General features: G+C 45.1%; 1 protein-coding gene and 1 long non-coding RNA gene across 2 annotated transcripts; one reads left to right on the plus strand and one right to left on the minus strand.

Annotated features, from left to right (window-relative positions):
• Window positions 1-13,338: 13,338 nt before the first annotated feature.
• Window positions 13,339-13,746, minus strand: LOC124689125. The gene is made up of 2 exons (XR_006998719.1): window positions 13,696-13,746; window positions 13,339-13,614 (listed from the first exon to the last, which is right to left on the minus strand). It is a non-coding gene; the product is annotated as an uncharacterized LOC124689125 (long non-coding RNA).
• Window positions 13,747-16,490: 2,744 nt separating this feature from the next.
• LOC124692493 lies at window positions 16,491-21,406 on the plus strand. Its single transcript, XM_047225881.1, has 7 exons — window positions 16,491-17,253; window positions 17,930-17,985; window positions 18,869-18,978; window positions 19,156-19,315; window positions 19,401-19,493; window positions 20,102-20,233; window positions 20,946-21,406. The coding sequence occupies exons 1-7, from the start codon at window positions 16,512-16,514 to the stop codon at window positions 20,961-20,963; spliced, it is 1,311 nt and encodes a 436-aa protein (XP_047081837.1). The 5' UTR covers window positions 16,491-16,511; the 3' UTR covers window positions 20,964-21,406.
• The last annotated feature ends 5,226 nt before the right edge of the window (window positions 21,407-26,632 follow it).

The following is a 26,632-nucleotide window of genomic DNA, read 5'->3' on the forward strand; positions in this document are numbered from 1 at the left end:
GAGTGTCTGGCCGAAGTGAAGCTTCGGGCAGGGACTAAAGTTGTCTTCGCCGAATGTCTTGATCATCCGTTGAATCTTGTGCTTGATGTAGAGTCGAAGTTGCTTTCTGTCGGGTGCGCGAAGCGCTCCCGATGGGAGTAGCCCCCGAGTCTATGGGCGGGTGCTTGCAGCCACGCATAGACCCAAGTTGTACTACTCGAAGATCTTGATTGTTGATGCCGACGTCTTCAACTTTATTCTTCTTTGTTGGCGAGGTTGCCATATTTTTTATCGGGTGCGCGACTAGCGCTCCCGATGGGAGTAGCTCCCGAGCCTGTAGATAAATATGAAATAGTTATGTATAGGGTGTAAAAATGCTAAGTCAAACACCGTAGACTTTTTCAAGTCCCGAGAACTTGATGCCGATGACCCTGATGATGCCATAGATAGAGGAGTTGATGATTCAGATGATATCCCATAGGAGCCGATAATTGAGATGATGGTCCTGAGGAGCCGATGATTGAGATGATGGCCCAGAGGAGCCGATGATTGAGATGATGCCCCTGAGGAGCCGATGATTGAGATGATGGCCCAGAGGAGCCGATGATTGAGATGATGGCCCTGAGGAGCCGATGATTGAGATGATGGCCCTGAGGAGCCGATGATTGAGATGATGGCCCAGAGCAGCCGATAATTTTATCGGGTGCGCGTCCAGCGCTCCCGATGGAAGTAGCCCCCGAGTCTGGGCACTGATGCTTGCAACCGTGAATAGACTCAAGTTGAGCAACCCGATGTTTATAGTTTTCTTCAGGTGCCGTTGACACATTTTTGTTTATTTCAAGGGGAAAAACGCACCTTGAGCATCGTTGATGCCATTGTTCGTAAGTTTTTCGGTAGGTACATATATATGCACTTTTACCGTGTCAATGCCGTTGGCAAATTTTGAAGGAGCAAATCTTAATTGCCCGTTTATGTGTATTCGTTGGTCAGCAAATTGTTTGAGTGATCAGCTCGTGTTGCGAGTCTTGCTAAACCCGTTGTATGTGCAACTTTGCTTTCAACCGATGCATGTCTTGACCGTGGGTCGTTTTCGTACGTGTTTCATGATCCTTGCTATCTGCGGCACTCTTTGAGGCATCTATAGCAAAGGAAAAGAGCAAGGTCCCCGTTGCTTCATGATCCTTCCTATTTGCGGCACTCTTTGAGGCATCTATAGCAAAGGAAAAGAGCAAGGTCTTCGTTGTTTCATGATCCTTGCTATCTGCGGCACTCTTTGAGGCATCTATAGCAAAGGAAAAGAGCAAGGTCCCCGTTGCTTCATGATCCTTGCTATTTGTGGCACTCTTTGAGGCATCTATAGCAAAGGAAAAGAACAAGGTCTCCGTTGATTTTGCATCATAGCACTCGTAATTTCAGAGGCTTTTTCATTATCCTTGCTATCTGCGGCACTCTTTGAGGCATCTATAGCAAAGGAAAAGAGCAATGTCCCTGTTGATTATGCATCATAGCACTCGTAGTTTCAGAGGCTTTTTTAGAGTGCAATCTCTGGCGTATTTTCCATCGCACCGACGTTCATTGAAATATACGAACAAGGTTCCTGACGATGTAGTTCGGGTGTCCCGAATTACTGCAATTCTTCAAAACTTGAGTCTTCATATCTTCTTGGGTTCCAGTGAACCGGCGCTCCCGATGGGAGTAATAGTCTTCAAATCTTCTTGAGTTCCAGTGAACCGGCGCTCCCGATGGGAGTAATAGTCTTCAAATCTTCTTGGGTTCCAGCAAACCGGCGCTCCCGATGGGAGTAATAGTCTTCAAATCTTCTTGGGTTCCAGCGAACCGGCGCTCCCGATGGGAGTAATAGTCTTCAAATCTTCTTGGGTTCCAGCGAACCGGCGCTCCCGATGGGAGTAATAGTCTTCAAATCTTCTTGGGTTCCAGCGAACCGGCGCTCCCGATGGGAGTAATAGTCTTCAAATCTTCTTGGGTTCCAGCGAACCAGCGCTCCCGATGGGAGTAATAGTCTTCAAATCTTCTTGAATTTCAACGAACCAGCGCTCCCGATGGGAGTAACCGCAATAGCTCGAAGATATTCCAGGAGCCCCCGAGTAATTCCAACGCTCCCGATGGGATCGCATCGGGTCGATATTAAATAAGATGATATCCATTGAATTATTCCAGATGATGAATCCACCAACCTGAGAGTGCATCGGGAGAAGATATATCCAGAGCCGAAGAAGATAAGTCCATCGAGTAGTCATAGATGATGAAGAAAATAAATCCACCGATTCGGGGAAAATAAATCCACCGAGAGTACCGGAGGTAACGATGTAATGGCGCCTCCCCAATCATCGGGTGTGGCGAAAGGAAGGGGAACATTTAGTTCTGCAGGCGCAGTCGAAATAGTTGCACCATCCAAGATAATCCACGCAGCGCCTAGCTGACGTGGCCGATGAAGAGGACGCGGTTGACATAGCCGATCCGCTGTGGGTGAGCATCCGAATATATCGGGTCCGTAATGTCGGGTCCGCAGCAGGCGAGCCCCCGAGTAAGAAGAGTGCGCGATGGCGGGCGCGGTCAGCCGAGCAGGGCAGTCGACGGGTGATACGTCTCCGACGTATCGATAATTTCTTATGTTCTATGCCATATTATTGATGATACCTACATGTTTTATGCACACTTTATGTCATATTCGTGCATTTTCTGGAACTAACCTATTAACAAGATGCCGGAGTGCCAGTTCCTGTTTTCTGCTGTTTTTGGTTTCAGAAATCCTAGTAACGAAATATTCTCGGAATTGGACGAAACGAAGACCCAGGGGCCCTATTTTTCCACGGAGCTTCCAGAAGACCGAAGAACACACGAAGTGGGGCCACGAGGTGGCGACACCACAAGGCGGCGCGGCCCAGGGGGGGCCCGCGCCGCCCTATGGTGTGGCCCCCTCGTCTGGCCCCCGACTCTGCCCTTCCGCCTACTTAAAACCTCCGTCGCGAAACCCCTTATGCGAAAAAACCACGATACGGAAAACCTTACTGAGACGCCGCCGCCGCCGATTCCATCTCGGGGGATTCTGGAGATCTCCTCCGGCACCCTGCCGGAGAGGGGATTCATCTCCCGGAGGACTCTACACCGCCATGGTCGCTCGCGGAGTGATGAGTGAGTAGTTCACCCCTGGACTATGGGTCCATAGCAGTAGCTAGATGGTTGTCTTCTCCTCATTGTGCTTCATTGTTGGATCTTGTGAGCTGCCTAACATGATCAAGATCATCTATCTGTAATACTATATGTTGTGTTTGTCGGGATCCGATGGATAGAGAATACCATGTCATGTTAATTATCAAGTTATTATACATGTGTTGTTTATGATCTTGCATGCTCTCCGTTTCTAGTAGAGGCTCGGCCAAGTTTTTACTTTTAACTCCAAGAGGGAGTATTTATGCTCGATAGTGGGTTCATGCCCGCATTGACACCTGAGACAAGTGATGAGAAAGTTCTAAGGTTGTGTTGTGCTTGTTGCCACTAGGGATAAAACATTGGCGCTATGTCCGAGGATGTAGTTGTTGATTACATTACGCACCATACTTAATGCAATTGTCTCGTTGCTTTGCAACTTAATACCGGAGGGGGTTCGGACGATAACCCGAAGGTGGACTTTTTAGGCATAGATGCAGTTGGATGGCGGTCTATGTACTTTGTCGTAATGCCCAATTAAATCTCACTATACTTATCATGTCATGTATGTGCATTGTTATGCCCTCTCTATTTGTCAATTGCCCGACCGTAATTTGTTCACCCAACATGCTTTTATTTTATGGGAGAGACACCTCTAGTGAACTCGTGGACCCCGGTCCATTCTTTTAATACTCGAAATACAAATCTGTCTGCAATACTTGTTTTTACTGTTTTCTCTCGCAAACAATCATCTTCCACACAATACGGTTAATCCTTTGTTACAGCAAGCCGGTGAGATTGACAACCTCACTGTTTCGTTGGGGCAAAGTACTTTGGTTGTGTTGTGCAGGTTCCACGTTGGCGCCGGAATCTCCGGTGTTGCGCCGCACTACATCCCGCCGCCATCAACCTTCAACGTGCTTCTTGACTCCTACTCGGTTCGATTAAACCTTGGTTTCTTACGAGGGAAACTTGCCGCTGTGCGCATCACACCTTCCTCTTGGGGTTCCCAACGGACGTGTCAACTACACGCATCAAGCAAATTTCCGGCGCCGTTGTCGGGGACTCGAAGAAAAGTTACACCACGGAGATCTCTAACTCCCACGTCAACTTTGCGCCCAGCAACAAATTTCTGGCGCCGTTGCCGGGGAGATCAAGACACGCTGCAAGGGGAGTCTCCACTTCTCAATCTCTTTACTTTGTTTTTGTCTTGCTTTATTTTATTTACTACTTTGTTTGCTGCATTATATCGAAACACAAAAAAATTAGTTGCTAGCTTTACTTTATTTACTGTCTTGTTTGCTATATCAAAAAAACACAAAAAAATTAGTTACTTGCATTTACTTTACTTAATTCATCATGTTTCCTTTTAATTTTACCACAAAGAACATACCGGTAGGACAAGGGTCTATAATTGGGAGGAACAATATAGAAGAATTTTTCACCCATGTTAGTACCGTTGAAGATTTTGAAGATAGACACTTGGTAGAACTTGCTCCTACTTATGAAATTGCTGCTGCTTCTTTAGTCCGCTTGTTGGAAACTAAATTTGTTAATCTCAATCCTATAATCCAACACATGTTTCTTACACTTGGTGATTTGGAAGAGGGGGAAAAGAAAGATTTTGTTTTAGAAACCCTTCTTAGAGAATTTGGTGGTCTAGCAAGAGAGGCTAGAAAGGTCTTTGCTAAATTTAATATGCTTGGTTCTCATACTAATTTTGTTAGCCTCCTAGAAAAAATGGATATGGATAGGATAAGGTACACTAATAATGCTAATGATGGTGGGGAGATCAAAGCACCAATACCATGTAAACTCCTAGCTATGAATGATGCACTAGAACATAACTATGCATGGCTTGTTCCTGAAAATTTGTTCGATGAGAGTAGCAAGCCCAAGACTAATGAAAAGGGAGACGCTGAAACTTATGTATCCAATATACTATGCATGGTTGAGAAAACTCCAAACCCCGCTGTAGGTGCACCACCTTTTGATGTTACTTGATAAACACTTTCTGCGCCTAGCTGAAAGGCGTTAAAGAAAAGCGCTTATGGGAGACAACCCATGTTTTTACTCCAGTATTTTTGTTTTATATTTGTGTCTTGGAAGTTGTTTACTACTGTAGCAACCTCTCCTTATCTTAGTTTTATGTTTTGTTGTGTCAAGTAAAGTCTTTGATAGAAAAGTAAGTACTAGATTTGGATTACTGTGCAGTTCCAGATTTCTTTGCTGTCACGAATCTGGGTCTATCTCCCTGTAGGTAGCTCAGAAAATTACGCCCATTTACGAGCATGATCCTCCGATATGTACGCAACTTTCATTCAATTTGAGCATTTTCGTTTGAGCAAGTCTGGTGGCCTAATAAAATCCATCTTTACGGACTGTTCTGTTTTGACAGATTCTGTCTTTTATTTCGCATTGCCTCTTTTGCTATGTTGGATGAATTTCTTTGATCCATTAATGTCCAAGTAGCTTTATGCAATGTCCAGAAGTGTTAAAAATGATTGTGTCACCTCTGAACATGTGAATTTTTATTATGCACTAACCCTCTAATGAGTTGTTTCGAGTTTGGTGTGGAGGAAGTTTTCAAGGATCAAGAGAGGAGTATGATGCAATATGATCAAGGAGAGTGAAAGCTCTAAGCTTGGGGATGCCCCGGTGGTTCACCCCTGCATATTCTAAGAAGACTCAAGCGTCTAAGCTTGGGGATGCCCAAGGCATCCCCTTCTTCATCGACAACATTATCAGGTTCCTCCCCTGAAACTATATTTTTATTCCGTCACATCTTATGCACTTTGCTTGGAGCGTCGGTTTGTTTTTGTTTTTGTTTTGTTTGAATAAATTGGATCCTAGCATTCACTTTATGGGAGAGAGACACGCTCCGCTGTAGCATATGGACAATTATGTCCTTAGGCTCTACTCATAGTATTCATGGCGAAGTTTCTTCTTCGTTAAATTGTTATATGGTTGGAATTGGAAAATGCTACATGTAGTAACTCTAAAATGTCTTGGATAATTTGATACTTGGCAATTGTTGTGCTCATGTTTAAGCTCTTGCATCATATACTTTGCACCCATTAATGAAGAAATACTTAGAGCTTGCTAATTTGGTTTGCATATTTGGTTTCTCTAGAGTCTAGATAACATCTAGTATTGAGTTTTGAACAACAAGGAAGACGGTATGAAGTCTTATAATGTTTACCATATGTCTTTTATGTGAGTTTTGTTGTACCGTTCATCCTTGTGTTTGTTTCAAATAACCTTGCTAGCCTAAACCTTGTATCGAGAGGGAATACTTCTCATACATCCCAAATACTTGAGCCAACCACTATGCCATTTGTGTCCACCATACCTACCTACTACATGGTATTTATCCGCCATTCCAAAGTAAATTGCTTGAGTGCTACCTTTAAAATTCCATCATTCACCTTTGCAATATATAGCTCATGGGACAAATAGCTTAAAAACTATTGTAGTATTGAATATGTACTTATGCACTTTATCTCTTATTAAGTTGCTTGTTGAGCGATAACCATGTTTACGGGGACGCCATCAACTATTCTTTGTTGGATATCATGTGAGTTGCTATGCATGTTCGTCTTGTCCGAAGTAAGAGAGATCTACCACCTTCATGGTTGGAGCATGCATATTGTTAGAGAAGAACTTTGGGCCGCTAACTAAAGCCATGATTCATGGTGGAAGTTTCAGTTTGGACATATATCCTCAATCTCATATGAGAATAATAATTGTTGCCACATGCTTATGCATTAAAGAGGAGTCCATTATCTCGTTGTCCATGTTGTCCCGGTATGGATGTCTAAGTTGAGAATAATCAAAAGCGAGAAATCCAAAATGCGAGCTTTCTCCTTAGACCTTTGTACAGGCGGCATGGAGGTACCCCATTGTGACACTTGGTCAAAACATGTGCATTGCAAAGATCCGGTAGTCCAAGTTAATTAGGACAAGGTGCGGGCACTATTAGTATACTATGCATGAGACTTGCAACTTGTAAGATATAATGTACATAACTCATATGCTTTATTACTACCGTTGACAAAATTGTTTCATGTTTTCAAAATAAAAGCTCTAGCACAAATATAGCAATCGATGCTTTCCTCTTTGAAGGACCATTCTTTTTACTTTTATGTTGAGTCAGTTCACCTATCTCTCTCCACCTCAAGAAGCAAACACTTGTGTGAACTGTGCATTGATTCTTACATACTTGCATATTGTACTTGTTATATTACTCTATGTTGACAATTATCCATGAGATATACATGTTACAAGTTGAAAGCAACCGCTGAAACTTAATCTTCCTTTGTGTTGCTTCAATACCTTTACTTTGATTTATTGCTTTATGAGTTAACTCTTATGCAAGACTTATTAATACTTGTCTTGAAGTACTATTCATGAAAAGTCTTTGCTATATGATTCACTTGTTTTCTCATGTCATTACCATTGTTTTGATCGTCGCATCCACTACATATGTTTACAAATAGTATGATCAAGGTTATGATGGCATATCACTTCAGAAATTATCTTTGTTATCGTTTTACCTGCTCGGGACGAGCAGAACTAAGCTTGGGGATGCCTGATACGTCTCCGACGTATCGATAATTTCTTATGTTCTATGCCATATTATTGATGATACCTACATGTTTTATGAACACTTTATGTCATATTCGTGCATTTTCTGGAACTAACCTATTAACAAGATGCCGAAGTGCCAGTTCTCGTTTTCTGCTGTTTTTGGTTTCAGAAATCCTAGTAACGAAATATTCTCGGAATTGGACGAAACGAAGACCCAGGGGCCTATTTTTCCACGGAGCTTCCGGAAGACCGAAGAACACACGAAGTGGGGCCACGAGGTGGCGACACCACAAGGCGGCGCGGCCCGGGGGGCCCGCGCCGCCCTATGGTGTGGCCCCTCGTCCGGCCCCCGACTCTGCCCTTCCGCCTACTTAAAGCCTCCGTCGCGAAACCCCCGATGCGAAAAAACCACGATACGGAAAACCTTACCGAGACGCCGCCGCCGCCGATTCCATCTCGGGGGATTCACGGAGATCTCCTCCGGCACCCTGCCGGAGAGGGGATTCATCTCCCGGAGGACTCTACACCGCCATGGTCGCTCGCGGAGTGATGAGTGAGTAGTTCACCCCTGGACTATGGGTCCATAGCAGTAGCTAGATGGTTGTCTTCTCCTCATTGTGCTTCATTGTTGGATCTTGTGAGCTGCCTAACATGATCAAGATCATCTATCTGTAATACTATATGTTGTGTTTGTCGGGATCCGATGGATAGAGAATACCATGTCATGTTAATTATCAAGTTATTATACATGTGTTGTTTATGATCTTGCATGCTCTCCGTTTCTAGTAGAGGCTCGGCCAAGTTTTTACTTTTAACTCCAAGAGGGAGTATTTATGCTCGATAGTGGGTTCATGCCCGCATTGACACCGGGACGAGTGACAGAAAGTTCTAAGGTTGTGTTGTGCTCGTTGCCACTAGGGATAAAACATTGGCGCTATGTCCGAGGATGTAGTTGTTGATTACATTACGCACCATACTTAATGCAATTGTCTCGTTGCTTTGCAACTTAATACTGGAGGGGTTCGGACGATAACCTCGAAGGTGGACTTTTTAGGCATAGATGCGAGTTGGATGGCGGTCTATGTACTTTGTCGTAATGCCCAATTAAATCTCACTATACTTATCATGTCATGTATGTGCATTGTTATGCCCTCTCTATTTGTCAATTGCCCGACCGTAATTTGTTCACCCAACATGCTTTTATCTTATGGGAGAGACACCTCTAGTGAACTGTGGACCCCGGTCCATTCTTTTAATACTGAAATACAAATCTGCCGCAATACTTGTTTTTACTGTTTTCTCTGCAAACAATCATCTTCCACACAATACGGTTAATCCTTTGTTACAGCAAGCCGGTGAGATTGACAACCTCACTGTTTCGTTGGGGCAAAGTACTTTGGTTGTGTTGTGCAGGTTCCACGTTGGCGCCGGAATCTCTGGTGTTGCGCCGCACTACATCCCGCCGCCATCAACCTTCAACGTGCTTCTTGACTCCTACTGGTTCGATTAAACCTTGGTTTCTTACTGAGGAAACTTGCCGCTGTGCACATCACACCTTCCTCTTGGGGTTCCCAACGGACGTGTCAACTACACGCATCAACGGGCGAGCTCCCGAATATATCAAGTCCGTGATGGACGAGCGAGCCCCGAGCATGACGACAGTGCATGGTGAAACAGTTGAAACTTGTTCCGATCTGCAGTCATATTACGGCGCAAAAACTGGTAATTTTTTGTCGGATGAGGATGGCGTGTTTGTTGAAGTCAAACGTTGTTAGGCCAAAAGCAGTCGATACGAACGGACGTGTCGGACCGAGTCACATGAGACGAATGTAAATACGTATCATCAGCAATGTCCTCCTTTGTAGCCGACGAAGATGACTTCCTTTTATTTTGCGAGGTAGCCCTTAGCTTGTAGCCGACTTGATTTTTTCTTCCGTGTAACTTTGATCCTTCCTTGAAGCTTTCGGATAGTACTACAGCCAGCTGAAAAAGGATTCTGCACGCCTTGTCTTTGGAGATCCTGATGACTTGATCCATGTAGGGGAGTGGTAGTCGATAAGACAAACGTAGCTGATATGGCGGATCCGTGACGGCTGAACACCCGAGTATAGCGATGGCGGATCTTCCAGGAGCTGATTCTAACTAGCAGGTTGATCCTTTTTTTTTCCTTACGGTAAGATGCATCCGACAGTTTGCTCAGATGGTTCCAGTCGATATTGTGGCTGAGTCCGCTCATACCGACGCAGCAGCGAAATCGCTATTATCAATGGAGTTGCATCAACCGACCGGTCAAGCTAATCTGTATTCGCATGTGATACTGATACATCAGCTATGCGTTCCAAACTCAGCATTGAATTCCATAGAAAAAAGAGCCTTCAACCCAAGGAGCATGATCACGTGGTGCCTCTCGCTCGTTGGGTTTTTTTCTTTGACAGCAGCGTACTATTGGTTGCACTTGTTTTTTTTTTCTTCACAGCAGTGTACGATCTGGCCGCCGCCAGAGCTCTTCAATGTCTCCCGTAAACACGAGGGCAGTGTTGATGTCGAGCCCAAAACGATCTGACGAAAGTTGATAACGAAAGAAAATCTCGCCTGGATGACGAAATCCGATCGCCACGATTCCCACAGACGGCGCTAATTGACGAGGCGGTTCCTCGGCAATGCCCACCATGAGGGGCTTGGGTTTTAGAGAAAGACGACGATGGAAGTTCCGGGAGTGAGGCAGTACACGACGTACCCAGGTTCACGTCCCCACAGTGGAGGATCGCTACGTCCTGCTAGCAATCCACTATATGAATATATGTGTACAGGGGGCCGCCATAAGCGGAGTTGTTGGATCTAGTCTAGTTCTAGTTCGCGGGTTGCGATGTCTAGGCGAGTCGCCTCTATGATCTATGTTTCTGATTGTGTCCCTAAGGGGTGCCCCTGCCTGGCTTTATATATCAGCCAAGCTAGGTTTACAAGAGTCCTAGTAGGATTCGTGTTGGAGTCTTCTTTCCTTGTAGTCCAAGTTGAGACGCGTGCAGGTCCAGCTCGTCGAGTCCTTGTGCTGGTCCAGCTTCATAGTTTGCACCGGGTATGGCAATGTCGAGTACCCGAAGGGTTATGCCCACGTCAGGCCCTGCGGGGCAATGGCGGCGCGGAAGCTCTAGGTCGCTCGTGCGTGTGGCCGGAGTGGAGAGTGGGGACTGGATAGGGACAGTCCCCCTCCCCCAGTCCACATTTAATAGGACTGGGGCACCGACAGCTGGGCCAGCCACGCGGACCAGGCGGACACGCGAGGACGCCGCGTGCCATCCACGGCCCAGATTTGGGCCGGGTTTGCATCGTTCCGGACGCCGCGGCCATCCGCATTTGCGGTGCGTCGCTGCGTTGGGCCGCGTTTTTGTCCAGCTGGACCCATCCAGACGTGCGGGCGCGCGATGGGTCGCCGCGTTGGACATGCCCTTAGGTTGCAAATCAACACCCGATCATCCTTCTTGCTTCATAGTCAAAACTTCGTATTAAAAAAAACAAATTAATCTAATTTGCAACTAAATAATGCTTCCCCCGGCTTACGGAGATAACCGCTTGCCACCCTTTGCTAGTGCTTTCGTGTTGTCATCTCTCATCCATCTATAGATTTCTTTTCTCGATAAAGTCCATCTCTATAGATGCATGCAAATGATGTCTCCCTCAAGTTACCATGAACGCAGATGATGGAGCATGTTTAATGCCCGGTCATAATTTTATTGAATCCAAAGATTTATTGTAGTATGTATGTAGTCTTTAGTTACTCTTGTTCAGTTTCTATCCAATGAAATTGTGTGTTGTTGAAATCTTTGTGTGATGTTAGTGTGTGGGGTGCATGCTGAAGCTAATCAGCTTTCATACGACCTACTTTTATAGTATGTCTGTTCTACCAAATGATTTGTTGTCATGATGGAAGTTAAGTTCTGTATAGGTTTGAAATCGTAGTTTCCAAGCATGAACTCTATCAGCTTCTGAAATGGCGTGACACCTATAAAATCTCAGTCCGCTCTTTCATAATTCATATTGTGAACTGTTGTTGGCGCATGGCTAGATCTTGACTTCAGTAAGTTTCATAAATAGGATTTTAGAAATAGTTCAATTTCCTTGGCATTCAGGAAAAATCATGTGTAAAACATGCCTAGAGCTCTTATTCACACCCAAAATGCTACCATATTAATGCATGATACCCACTCACTTATCAATGCTACCATATCAATATAATGTTACTTATTCATGCATGATACCTACATCCTTGCACACTTGCATAAAGGAGAACAATGTTGCATTGCATCGAGTTGCACCATTTGCTGCCACTCTGCCCTTGTGTCTTTTTCTTATGTGTGAAAGCTGGCCTTGAGTATATCTTTATGTGATCTCAGCCTTCATTTCCTAGTTGCCGCCGAGGTACTCTCATATCTTTTTGTACTTTACGCTCCTCATTGACCAGGGCATGATAATGACCATTCCTTCAACACAAACAGAGCTCCTATTTCTCAAAACATGCTTTCTTCCCGCTTTATAAATAAAGCAACAAACATAGTTCTAGTTAACCATGTGAAGAAGTAACTATTCTTGAAATGTGTTATTTCCTCCACCATTTCAACCAGGTGGCTGTTCATAATTTTCAGTTGTACGAAATTTCACCATCTCTGAATCTTCGGTTGTTCGATGATGCATCATCTAGGCATTGCGGATCGCCAACAACCTCCTCATCAGGCAGTTCAACTCCACCTTGGTCGGCCTTGCCAACTTGCCCTTGCCATTCGTTATCGTTTGTATCGCTACATTGATATGGTAGCATTAGGAAGCAAAAGGGAACAATGGTGGTTTTAGATGAGACTTAAGTGTCATCACACAAAGATTACATGAAAATAGCTGGAAGGTCTAAAACAGGTGAGTGGGTATCATGCATGAATAAGTAACCAATCCAACAAGAATGGCACCAAGTGCTGCGTAGTATAGAGTGCATATTATTGGAGGACCGGTGATCAAATACTTTTCATGGTAGGCGAAGACACGGATGGAAATGGTTGATACGACGTATCGATAATTTCTTATGTTCTATGCCATATTATTGATGATACCTACATGTTTTATGCACACTTTATGTCATATTCGTGCATTTTCTGGAACTAACCTATTAACAAGATGCCGAAGTGCCAGTTCCTGTTTTCTGCTGTTTTTGGTTTCAGAAATCCTAGTACCGAAATATTCTCGGAATTGGACGAAACGAAGACCCAGGGGCCTATTTCGCCACGAACCTTCCAGAAGATTGCAAACATAAGTTGTGTAAAAAACTTGTCAAAATCATCAGAGGAGCTGTCGCCTGATTGAGACATAGCCTATGTAGATTGCAAACATAAGTTGTATTTTGGCGTGTAAGATCTATTCAGGGGTGGGTTTCATGTATATATATATATAGCATATCTGACGTGAAAAGCAAGGATACATGCAGTTGAAAAATCGGACTTGAAGTCCTTGACATACACGGCACACTAGTAGCCCAAGTTCTGAGATAAATACAACTCGTGAAACACAGTTCAGATCCAAAACAACTCAAAATAAGACTTTCCATGAGACACGTGCACGTATTGCCAATTTGAAACAATGAAAACTCTATCAATTTCCTTGAGACACACACATACTCCAAGTTTGAAACCAAAACAAGTACAGTATAATATTAAGAAAGGCAACAGAAACCTCATACAGTATAATAATTCATGTGCGTTCAATTTATACTCTAAGACGAACACGAATATAAAAACCATGCGTAAATCATTTGAAACTTGTGGAGACACACGACAGGTAGTCCAGCACCAACAGTTGCGCCGAAGTTTCCAGCGGACATGAAGTCAAGAGCCAGCACTACAAAACACAATATTTATGCAAACTCAGCAGCTAGTACATGACTTTAATCTATATAGCCTTTTTGGTATTAATGCTTACCTTTCAACTTTGATGAGTTTTCCCCCATAATGTTTCCCGCATTAATGAAATTGCCTTCAAATGCTCAGCTTTCATATCATCAGGCATCCCGCTAGTGTCATGTGTCGGGAGTTTAGTGTATTGCTCTAGCATTTTGGCTTTTGTCTTTGCCTCCTTGTTCTCCTTTGCTGCCTCTAGGGCGAGCCGTGATGCCTCAACCTTATCCTGTGAAATACGTTTTTGTACTTCTAGCACCTGCAGTGCGATTTTTGCTAGCTTCTTCCCGAGCTTCAATATACCTATCAAGCTCTTCCATATCCTTTGACACCTGCTTATTCTTTCCTTTGCCATCTCTTTCAGCTTTAGCCTTTTTGACCCCCATAGAAGGACGTGGAATGTCATCGGTTTGTATAGCGGATAACTTAACCCCCACATCTCCCGGATCAGCCACATCACGTTTCTTTGATCCGTGCATTTCGCATTGTAAGCGTGCCACTTCGGAAATTTTTTACATGCCTCCCAAGTATCCTTATGCAGAAACGGCCCATGGTCCTTTTCATACTTCCTTTGGACCTTTGTCATCAAATCAGCTTCACTCTGTCCACTAGAATATACCTGACTTATCTATATATAAACAGCATGGAAATCATTTACAATTTTGTTTACTTTATGCCAACGGCTCATGCATTGCTTCATTTGCCTTTTTCGAGTGGTGTCAGACGTGTTGCTATTGTACTCAGCAGTCACAACATCCCAATACTGATCATTCTTCTTGTAGTTTCCACTGATAGCATCATTTGAGTTACTCAGCCAAGCACTCATCTACATTGGAGAATAAAACCTTTGTTAATCTTTTTTTAGTCAAGGATGCAACGGTACGATCCTATAGAACAGATCCTGTTCAAGTAAGGTCGTAACCTTTGTTAATCTTTGTTCAAGTAAGATTAATACTCCTAGAATGTGCACGCTTATTCGATGCTTTCTTTTGGGTCTTTTTGGTACCAGATGGATGTGCTGCTACTAATGGAGTGTGTTGTGCAGAACTACCAACAAAATTGTAGTTTTGTGGCATATCCGGATGGCTAGGAATTTGATGTGGAAAAGGGAAACTAGCGAGGAGTTTGTAAAAGATTCACATAACCTTCTGGTGGATGAACATCATTTACCCTAGACAAGGACAAACATTGAAATGTTAAAATAATACATGATAACACTATGAGAGAGAAAAAAAACTAGTTCTGCATTGATTAACAATTTATTACCAGCATTATCTTTACTTAAATATAAATAGTTAGGGGAAGATAACTATTTACCCAGAAAAATAACTATATGGTTTGGTTAGAAAGTTAGGATTCTATGCGTAGGTGTGAAAGTACTGTAATTTATAGCTTTCCAATACTTATGAATCTACATATAATTTTGTATTCGCTTCACACTATAATTAGAGGGGAGGAGCTTCAGGGTCAATTGTTGATGAATCCCAGCAAAATGAATGTGCAATTCTCTTTGCAGATCATCTAACTGTACAAAAGGATTTTAAAATTGTACATTAACTAGAGGTCTGAAGCAAAGATAACTATGTGGAAGATACCTGTACATAGACTAAGAAAATTCGATGCTTCCTATCATTTTGCTCTGTAATACGAATCTAGTATTTTCTAATCCTCCGGCCGAGCAACCCATCCCATCTAATAAAGCTTACAAATTCGAGAGTGCAGATTGCAGCATATTGATTCACTTAGCCATAAAATTAGGACCACCGTGCATCATCAGATCAACCAGATAATAAAGATGAAGAGAAGATCCATTCGAGAGAAGTACAAGGAGAAGGGCCCGACTTACCAATCCGTTGGAGAAACAAGATTGGGGTCACTAGCGGCCGCCCCGCCCCACCAAACTTTGGAGGCGGCCGAGTCGGATCCGGCATAGTCCGGCCGTGCGGGGAGGAAACACGGGCACCGGGGGTGGAGAAGTGTATCCACGAATGTGCGGAGACGAAGGTACTTCATTCCGAGCTTGCTGCCTGCGAGACATGGCCGGAGAAGTGGTGGCTCAGATGGATTTCCGTTGCTGATGGTAGTGGCGGCGGTAGGGTTTGGTTTCTCGTTCCTCGATTGGGTGTGGATATATGCCATCGAGAGAGAAGGATTCGGCGCTGGGAGAACAAGAATTTGGCGCGCCAATCAAAAATAATTCACGCCAGATGACGAAATTAGTTTTCGGAGCACGGGATTCGGAAAGCGCGAGGATAGGAGAGGGCAAGACGTACACCGCGAAAGTATGCCTTCTCCTCCTTAGCAAGAGATGATCTCTTACGGAAGGGAAGGCTCGCGCGATTCTACGTTCTCTCTCTGCTCCACGTTACGAAACGTCCTACGTGTCATGGTTAAGAGAAGGCTGATATCAGAGCGTTGTACATGCCCTTAAGACTACTCATAGTGGAAAGTAACTTAGACTAGTAACATAACATATGTTACTAGTCTAAGTTACTACCTTCATAGTGGCAGTAACTTAGATGTGGTGTCATGCAATGTATTATTAATTATGTTGTAGACTCATATTGCTTTGAGATGTGTGATGTTATGGTAACATAGCTAGTTACCACCTCACTCTCTTTCTTCATTTATTAATATGCCATGTCATCAAAATGTTTTGATATGTGTGATGTTACTACCTATGTTACTCCCACTATGAGCAGTCTAAGAAATTCCGTCCACTAATTCCGTACCCTCGAAAAATCACTGTCAGCTAGCCAATCCTTTTCCTCTGCCACGTCAATGAAACACCAACCTCCCCAAACCCCTTCCAAGTTCCCTCCTCCCACACAACCCCATGCCATGGCCTTAGCCACCGCCGCCGCCTCGCCGGCGACCGCCTCTACATCTTTCCCGTCTCTCACGCCGCTCCTGCAGTGCCACTTACCACGCAGCCGCCGGAAAGCCACGACCTTTGCCTTCGCCCGGCGCTTCCGCGGCGCAAACCCTAGCCCCTTCCGCTCCGGCAGCAAGCCCGCCGCCCCCGCCCCCGTCCCCACCCCCGTCCTCGCCCCCGGAGACGACCTGGGAGCCCTAGAGGCAGAGCTCTGGCGTCTCCGCCGCCGCGTAGAGCTGCGTCTCCAGCGCCTCGCCGCGGAGGCCGACGAGGCCTACGGCGACCTCCGCTCCTCCGTCCGCGACGTCGGCGGGGACCGCGTGGTCCTCACCTTCCGCCGCTCGTCGCTACGCTTCGCCGCCTCCGCCCTGCTCTGGTCCCTCGCCCTCTCCGCCGCAGCGTGGGCGCTGCTGGGGCTGGTCTTTCGGGCCTGGCGCCAGCTATGGGGCCGGAGCTGGTGGGATGGGCCGGAGGGCGAACCTGTGGTGACGAAAAGGGACCGGAGCTTGGGAGGGAAGGAGGTGGTGGTTGCTAAGTCGTCGCCCGTGCTACCTCCGGCCAGCCGCGTCCAGGAGCCAGCAAGGAAGGTCAGGAGGAGGGAGCCACAGGCAAGGCTCCCAGAATGGTGGCCGGAGATGGGAACGGAGGTGGTGGACCTGGGGCAGGAAGCGGACAAGTGGACGAGATTGGCCAATAGATTGGTCCGAGGTGAATGCCTGTAAATTTCTGAAACTAATTTTGTTTGGTTTCCTGTTTACATATGTAGTCAATAGGAATATTGAACCTAACCAGATTGCATATAAAATAAGCTTATCAATCAAAAAAGAGGATAGTAATGAACTTTGTAATTCATGTTGAACCTAACCAGCTTGCACATAGTAAAATAAGTGTATCGATCAAAGAATAGGATTATCATGAACATCCTGGTTCATTTATTCTTTTCGTAAATAGTACAAGTGTATATCATTTGGAATGCCTGCTGAGGATGCCAGTAACACTGTTTATTGTTCAACCAAAATGAGGCATGTGTGGCTGGCCCAAAAAACAGCCACCCATGCCAGTAACACTGACTAAGCCACCCATGTCTCATTTTTTCCTTTTTCTTAATGCATACATGGAACTTTTTCGTCTTCATTTTGGTAGTCCAAACTGCAAATATGGATCTTGAGATTGAGACTGTTCATGAGAAGACCACATTACGTCTTATCGTACTTTGGTTACCACTTTCTTTATCATGACAGGACAGGGTGCAAAGTGCTAGATATCTAATAGTCTAATTGTGTTGTCCTCTTTCTTTGGCAGGTAATGTAGGGCATCTAATAATACCCCTGAGAACTTTCACAGTGCTTCATTTCTCATATCTTTAAATTTTTCCATGTTCCAGCAATCATTGACAATAGGATTGCAGGGAGGGATTATAGATATGACGATGCAATTCAAGTTAGTCTTTCTACCTGTTAACATTATGGCATTATTAACTTTCCAGTTTTTATCACCTCCTTTCCTTGAATTTGAGGCTGGCATGTTCTTATTGTTATATAGTTTCTGTAGTAGGCAAGGGTCAGCATTTTTAATGGAAAAGTAGGTCAGCATTCAGAGACATAAGCTAAATTTGCATCCTGATAAGATGGCCTGGTCCTGTAGATTATGTTCTAACTGTTTAATATTGCAACATTATGGATTTCAATCCCTTCCGTTGGATTGTGTTGTTAGCATCTATTTCTTGCTAGATCTTATTCCCAGTTGGTTGACTGGCTTCAAATTTTGAGCTTTAAAAGCCAATCCTGGAAGAATCTAGTCTTACAGTTCTGGTAGAAGTTAGGAGATGGTGAAGCTACCTATACAAATGCACATCCAGCTTGTATGGCTCTGGCTTTAACATTGGTGGAACCTGTAGAGTTTGATATGCCAGCTTCAGCTTGTCTCCAGAAGCTAGAAGCCGGGAACTGCAGCCTGGCATATATGCATGTAATTGCAGGAAAAATAACCCTAGCATAGCTTCTTGGTCTATTCTCTTTGAAAAGATATCTCTTTCTTCTCTCCTTTAGGATGAAAGAGGAGGTTGCAGCTCCTCTCCAAGGCTGGCTGGATCAGCTTCCTTAGTCTCTTTTTTCTGGTTCTTCCTTCTGTTCCCTATGCACTGTACAGGCATTTCTGAAATACCTTATTGCAAATATTATTTTCCAATGATTGAAGGTTTATCTGTGTCAGATAAGCACTCCAGTCTTTTGTGCATCAGAAATATTGTTGGAATAAATAAGGTTACAGTTTCCAACATGCCTTTTTGCGGTTGCTTAACCATGCCTTGTTTTTTTAAATGCAGCTAAGGCAGTTGTGCAAAATATCAGGTGTTAACGTCTCATTTGACACAGAGAATGCACGTGATTCTTTCTATAGGGCAACAACAGGCTTTGTTCTTGATGATTGCAGCAGGTGTGTTTTGTTTCAGCTCAACTTTTTTGGGTTTCACATCACATATTCTTTCAGCTCTTCCTGGCAACTATCTGCTATAGAAGAACTTGTAGTTTTACTTATTTTTTCTTAAATAGTTATTTTAATTTTATTGCCTACATGATCTGCATGGTCCTGATATTTTCCTTTGTACTAAAGAACAGCAGAAGACATGGGAGTGGCACAAATCAATGGAGAGAATCCAAGAAATTTTCTCGCTGGTCTTGCTATTAGTATTGGGCTGGATAAGTTCCGTGCTGCCACACTTATTTGTGCATCAGTTGCTGCTCGCACTCGAGCATGCCTCTTGCAATGCTGGGTATGGATTTACCTAGGGTTTTAGACTTGTCTATGATCTTACATACATATCAGTCATGTTGATTATATCTATACATTGCCCTCAGGCTTTGGAGATTCAGGGAAAAAGAACAGAGGCACTAGATGAGCTTGTGAAGATCTGTAGAATTCATAATGTATTCCCTCCAGAAGAAAATTCGGTATGTATTTTGCTTTTTAGTTTGCCAATTTTTTTTTCCGGTGCTACTATTTTCTTCTTTCAATCCATTTCATTCCTTGGCTTCTTAAGAGTTGTGAACTTGTGATTCATCGGTCCGCATTGTGTTGTGCAAGTGGCCTACATCGTGCTATATGTTTTGGCAACATGTAAATCCAAGGGAAACAAATGTAGTAACTCTGAGACCAAGTTAAACTTTTTTCGTGTGAGCTGAGGAAGAAAGCCCAGTTGAGTTTCCATGTTTTTCCATGGTTTGTCCTGCTGGGTCTATGGTAGGCTGCAGTGTGACCTTGAGGCCTTAAACAGGTTCCCCTTGGTGATTGCATGTCTCTGGCATGAATATTAGGTGTCATGATCACTGGTGGCATGATATTATTTCCACCGGTAATATTTTGTTTGGGCTAACTTGCTTTCACGAAAATAAATGCTATTTGCTGATCACTACTCTCTCGCACTATGCATGTAACCTGAATTTAAAAACCCTAGGACTCAATTCTTGTGGCATTTTGCAATATTGTTACTGCAAATTTATCCTCCTATTGGTGAGAAAAAACATGAGTCATGCAAGCTCCTTTTTCTTGTCTCCTGCAGGCAGAAATGGAAATGGTTGCTGGTGGACTAAAAAAGAACTTGGAAGTTTCAGAGAGGGTTCACCTTCTATCTCTATACAGGAGCGTTTGCACTGCTGGTAATGTCAAAACCGCTGCAGAAGCTCTTGGCCTGGTAAGTAGTACTTGCCATGACCTGGGATATACTTTGCAACAAAAATCATGTATGTTACGTTGTTCGTGAAAATTGCACATCTAAATAGTTGAATACTAAGTCCGTTAGCATAGTCTGTTTTGAGAATATCAGAGTTCAGTGGATGTGCGTGATAGTCCAGTGAAATGCTATCCTAGAAACATTAAGCAGATGAATATGCCAAAGGGGCAGATCCGTAGAGTAATTTCCTTTCACACCACTATAAGACTTATGACTCTAAGAGGCATGTGTCCCAGTTTGAACTCCTAGGGTACCTGTGTATATATGTAAATAAGTTGCCCACATTGACCATTTTTAGTTGAACTGAACCAGAACAAACTAGCGGATTTCAACGGCTCTGTTTGCGCATTGCTGTGGCTTTCTCGAAGCAAATTGCAGAATACTCTTGGAATTAGTAGATTTCTATAAGAGAAAGCAACTGCATACTTGCCCTAGAAGTAAACACTAAAAATGGGTAGGTGCAAATTCCTGTTGGAAGAGAGATGAATGTTGAACCCATGAGGCCAGATCCTCAACATTCTAACCAACCAGAGCCTTCAGTTACAACTCTGATTGTAGTTTATCCTTCAAAATAGTTATGTTCTCCCTAGGGTCCTACTCGCATTTAGCTGGAATGGTATCCCTATAGTACTATGATACGTCGTTTATCTAATGGTATTGTCTTCTTGTGCAGAGCTTGCGGGATCAGTGAGAAGACATATGCAGTAGAAGCATTCATTTTGGCCATGATTTTTTTATAGTTCCAACTACCCGTCGACACAACCCAGTAACATTTTAAGGCTTATTACTGCTGAAATATTCATACCTGAAGCTTCTGGCATCCTCAGTTTTTTCAGAAGTTGCAGAATGCTGCTAGCACAAAAACCAGACAAGACAAACCACCAAGAGCATCTAATTTTGATTCACTGCGGGGGCAATGAAGATAAATAAGGTGAATGTAACGTAGGGCATAACACATAGAAAAGCCCTTTTTACCCACGGGGTTTTTCCCGTTTGCAAAATTGTATGAAATCATGTACTCTAGTTAGTTTCCTTTGTTACAGGGGTATAACCAATTGGCACATTAGATATATTACGTTCTTTCTGGAACCTACATTTTTTGGATGGTTAAAACTTAAAACCGGTTCATGAGGAGCTCAAGGGTTTTTGGCCTCGGTGTGAGTATCATTTATTTCTGTTGGTGGTGACGCTTAAAGTATCATACACTAGTATCATGCACATGATACTAGTTTATGATACTACCCTATAATGCATAGTATCATAAGATTATATCATAGTATCATCATATTTAATGTTTTGTAGAATCTCAATGTAAATTTATTGGTAAAAACCTGATGTGGCACACCAACTAATGATGTGTTTGCCAGTAAGTTTTCTAGTTTTACGTGCTATGATACGGTATCATATTATGATACCACTTCCATCTTTCACCTCATACCAATATGGCATGCATGATACTACTTATGATACTTTTATTGTGGCTAGTCTCATGGTTTTTCATGAACTCCTGGGTATGAGGAACGTTGTCATGGATTGAGAAACGGGAAAAATAATCTTGTATTCCCCACGAGGCCACGATAGCATCACCCGACCACGTTTTGGCAGCCATGGTGTGCCAGGTGTTCAATCTACAGCGATATGCCAGCCAAAGGAAGATCTTGTGCCTGTGAGGAATAACCGATAATCAAATTCAGTCCTTGGCAAGCCACATGGTGCCGAGATCACTGAACAACACCGTCACCGGCCCCTTAACGTGCACTGCGTCGAGCCAGGAAGTGGAGTAGAAGATCAAGCTGCTGTTCCGCCGTGTGAGAGAGTGACAGTAGGTCTACCAAGCACTCATCTCTTTGTTCTTCCAGGCAAAAGGCTATGGGCAGTTTGTCAATCGCTTCCATGCTTGCTGTATCTCGTTGGATGTAGAAAAAGTTTGCAACTCTAGATAGAACTGAGCTTATCATCCCAAGGCGGGCCACCTTGCAGATAGTAATCTCGGTATCCATCCTGGCACTCTGGCAGCCATCGATCTATCCATTGCTTTATAGGTTGTTAAGAGCATCTCTAGCCACTCCCCCAAAGCGGTCTTTAAAAATATTTAAGGCGGGATAAATTTTCATTCCCAGCCGCGTGCTTCAAAGCTTCCTTCCATCCGACATGGCCTAATACGGTGTCCGGCGTTCCGAGTCCGTCTCAGGTCCACAGGGGACGCTCTAGGCATGTCGGACACAACTAAAAGCGACGCGAGGAGTGGCGAGACCGACGAGTCAGCGACACATTGAAGTGTAACCTAATCGTCGCCTACCTCGCGATGAAAGTTACTGACGCGCAGCGACGGTGCAGTTTTCGCAGAGGCGCAGCGATGCGTCTCGTCGTGGCTAGCTCTCCGTGTCGGTGTTAATAAGCGCCATCGCTCCTGATGCGGGGTGGCCTTCGGACACCTCCACACCAAGACCAACAAGTCCCCCAAGTGGACCAATGACTCGGGCTCGAGTTAAAGCGCTACATGATAAGGTGAACTCGCTCCTCACCACCCTTGATCTCGGTACCCATTTGGATGGAATGCTACCTCATGCCGACGTACTTTGTGTCATTAGGTACAAGGTGCATCAAGACCCCGGAGAGAAGGACACACCATGGTCAAGGGAAGGAGAGGAGCGGCGGGACTTGAAGATGAGCACGAAGCTGGACCCGACGTCACTCGAAGCGCTCGAAGGAAGAGAGGAAGCTGGCCGGCCCAGGACCCGGTCGACCGGCCCCACGACCGGACCATCCGGTCCCAGGCCCAGTCAACCGGTCGCCGGACCGGATTCCCCTCGGTCCTGACCGGGCTCGTACCGGGGGCCAACCGGACGGAGATCTGCGACATTTCCGGTTGGCGACCGGTCGACCGGCCCCACGACCGGACCGCCGGTCACGAGCCCGGTCTGACCGGCCCCAGGACCGGATCTGACGGGAATGCCCCACCAAACTGCCTATATCCACTTATGTACCTTTTCGCCTTGCTGGCCATGTAGGCCTATATAAGCAACCTGGACCCCTCCTTTACCCCTTAGACATAATTTTGAGCTTAAACCAACTTTGAGCTTAGTCTCCCTAGGGTTAGCATCCATCTTGGACAAGCATCCCTTTGTAATCAAGGCACTCCTTGTTGTTGATTTGGATATTGTTGAGTGAGATTCTAGTGCAAGTCACTCTCTCTCCCTCACCAATCTCTTTTCTCCAACACCAATCTCTCACCGGGAATTCTGCCGCATGCCTCTTCCGGGTGATTCTATTGGCGTGGTCCATCGAGCCACGGGGGTAAGTATCGGGTGTATCGGGTTGGTGTGCGTGCGTGAGTACCGGTGTTCCTCGTGTTCTTCGTGTTCCTCGCGCTCTCCCACCTCTTCCCCTTGGATCTTGGGGTCAAATCGCGAGATCGGGCCAAACCCTAGATCTCAGATCTCATCATATGGTATCAGCAGCTTTTGGTTACCGCGATTTTGACCCTCCACCCACCCGATTTCGTTTCTAGAAAATTTTCCAAAAAAATCCCCTAAAATAGCCCCAATTTGCCTTTGGACCGATCTGTGATTTGGTTGCGTTTTGAGTGGTTTTGGTCCGTGGATTCGGTGTTGTTGTGCTTGATCTACTATTTCCGCAACTTTTAGCCTCCAATTCCATCGTTTCCCGTCGATTTGATCTTTTGGTTTTGGTTTGGGGAAGAACAACAGAGAGAACCGCGAAATCCGGTTGAGAAAGCCGGTCAACCGGCCCCCAGACCGGACCAGCCGGCGCAGCACCGGCCGACCGGGCGCCAACCGGACCATCCGGTCCAGAGACCGGTCAAACCGGACCCCAGACCGGGCGTCCCTCCGCGCCCTCCTCCGAGCTCGACTTCGGCTACCACCACCACCACCACCACCACCACCATCATCGCAGGTATAACTTGCAGTTTTCCCTTGTAGCCCTCTTCCTTTTGTGATCTATCCTATCGAGCATTGCTTATCTAGTGTTGCGAGACATTGCACGTGACCCCGATTGTGAGGTGTGTGTGTAGTGTGGAGTAAAGCTTCTAAGCAAACACTCGTGTGGTAAGATAGCAAAAGCGAGCTAACGCTAACATAGTGCGAGAAAAAGCCGCAAAAACACAAAAAGAGTGCAAGTCGCACCATACATACAAAAGAGTACAAGTGCCACCATAGATACAAAAGAGTGCAAGTGCCATCGTATACAAAAGAGTTACAAGCTTTTAAGCAAAAGAGAGAAGAGAAGAGAGGTCGCGTGCGAATCTAGTTGTCTCTACGTTTGCAACCAAAGCTTTGCCTCTCCTTGTGTTAGTGTGACACCGAGCACCCTTACATACACTTTTCCGCTCACTTTTGGTTGCACTAACCCCGCTTATCCCGTGTGTGTGTTCCACAACTTTTCCGTGTTTATAGTGATCACCACTTTGACATTTGGATTTTTGGACCTCACCCACTTTTAACAACATACTTGATTTCGGATTTCGTCTTTTGGCTTTCCACCATACTCACCTAACACCATATTTGCTAGCTTTTGCGTGTGGTTTTGCGTGTGTACCCGATACACTTGGTCTTGCTTTTGGCTTGGTTGATTGCCTCAATACTATCTTACCTTGGTAAGAGTGCAAGGTAGTCTCCTTCCACTAACATACACAACATAGTTCTTGTCTTTCCATCATGGATAGGAATGGAGATGAACCAAGAGATGGAGAAGTCCTCCGCAACACAGAGAGGTTGTCTACCCAACACAACCTATGGATGCAACGCCAAGAGTTCAAGGAGCAACTCACCTTATTCGAGACACGCATCGACGAGCAATACGACGAAGTGGCACACAACTTCTCCGTTGTGAACCAAGACTTGGCTCTACTCCGCGAAGCTACGGACAACTTCAAATGGCGGCCAATGATGCGAACATGGAGCAGCGCATGGATAGCCTCGAGCGCGCCATCACCAACTTGGGTCGTCATCACCGACACCGCTCTACTTCATCATCATCAAGCTCGTCACAAGATTACTACTCTCATGGTCGCCGTTCGTCCTCAAGCTCTTCCTCAAGGCTTGAAGACCATCACCGACCTCATCGCCCACATGCTCGGCATGAAGACTCTCGCTCCAACTCTAGGCGAGGAGAAATCCATCGCCATGCTCGTCCACATGAACGTCCTCCACAAGATCGTCCTCAACCGGATCGCCATGCCCACCATGGGCGTGACGACCATCCCCACGACAACGTCTTCCACAACTTGGAGCCACATGGGGATTCTCAAGACCAAGGACATCAAGACCAACCGAGGCGTGATCTCCGAAATCATCCTCGCCATGACCAACGTGGAAGAGGAGACCCGCAACATGATCAAGATGAGAGGGCCATCCTTGGACGTCGTCAACAACCTCAACAACCTCGTCAAGATCTTCAACAACATCATCATCGTGAACCAAGTGAAGCTAGTGTCCAACTTCAACGCCAACCCAATGCTATGGTTGGCCGCGGAAGACCTCCTATACCACCTCAAGCCGCAAGAGATGAAGACATCCGTCCTCGTCGAAGAAATTTGGAGGATGAAGAGAACATGTTTGGAAGGCTCAAGTTCACCATGCCCAAGTTCAAGGGTGAAGAGGATGCCGAGGCCTACCTCTCATGGACACTCAAGGTTGACAAGATTTTCCGCATCCACAACTACTCCGGTGCCAAGAAAGTGGCCATGGCGTCTCTTGAGTTTGAGGATTATGCCAACACTTGGTGGGAGCAAGTTCTCACTCTAAGGAAAGAAAAGGGTGAACCTCCGATTGACACTTGGGAAGAGATGAAGGAAGAGATGCAAGCTCGCTTTGTACCAACCCACTACGAGACCGACCTCTTCAACAAGCTCCAAAAGTTGAAGCAAGGTACCAAGACCGTTGAGGAATTCTTCAAGGAGATGGAGTTGACTATGATGCGAGCCAACATACAAGAATCCGAGCAACAAACCATCGCTCGTTTCTTCAATGGCCTCAACTATCCCATCAAGCGAATTGTGGAGTTCCAACCTTATTCCAACATGGTTGAGTTGGTTCACCAAGCCTCCAAGGCCGAGCGCCAAGTGAGTGAGGACATCAAGTACTCCAAGTCCAAGTCATACTTCGCCTCCAAGCTCGCGACAACAACACCTACAACAAGTGTCAAGCCTACCGTGTCCGCTACACCATCCAAGCAACCGACTATCCAAAGTCGCATGAAGCAAACGGTGTCCTCTACCGCCTCCTCTAAGGCCTCTACGGGACCCTCTAATGTCACTTGCTTCAAGTGTGGCACCCAAGGCCACAAGTCCTTTGAGTGCAAGAATACCAAGGTCATGATCACCATGGAGAATGGTGA

This window comes from Lolium rigidum, chromosome 2, assembly GCF_022539505.1.
Source record: "Lolium rigidum isolate FL_2022 chromosome 2, APGP_CSIRO_Lrig_0.1, whole genome shotgun sequence".
Lineage (NCBI taxonomy): Eukaryota > Viridiplantae > Streptophyta > Magnoliopsida > Poales > Poaceae > Lolium > Lolium rigidum.

What these genes read in the sequence shown, in the direction of transcription:
- LOC124692493 (XM_047225881.1), top strand. Translation starts at nt 16,512, where the DNA reads ATGGCCTTAGCCACCGCCGCCGCCTCGCCGGCGACCGCCTCTACATCT. An exon ending in CATGCCTCTTGCAATGCTGG is followed by an intron (nt 19,316 to 19,400) that starts GTATGGATTTAC and finishes CATTGCCCTCAG; the next exon opens with GCTTTGGAGATTCAGGGAAA. An exon ending in TCCCTCCAGAAGAAAATTCG is followed by an intron (nt 19,494 to 20,101) that starts GTATGTATTTTG and finishes TGTCTCCTGCAG; the next exon opens with GCAGAAATGGAAATGGTTGC.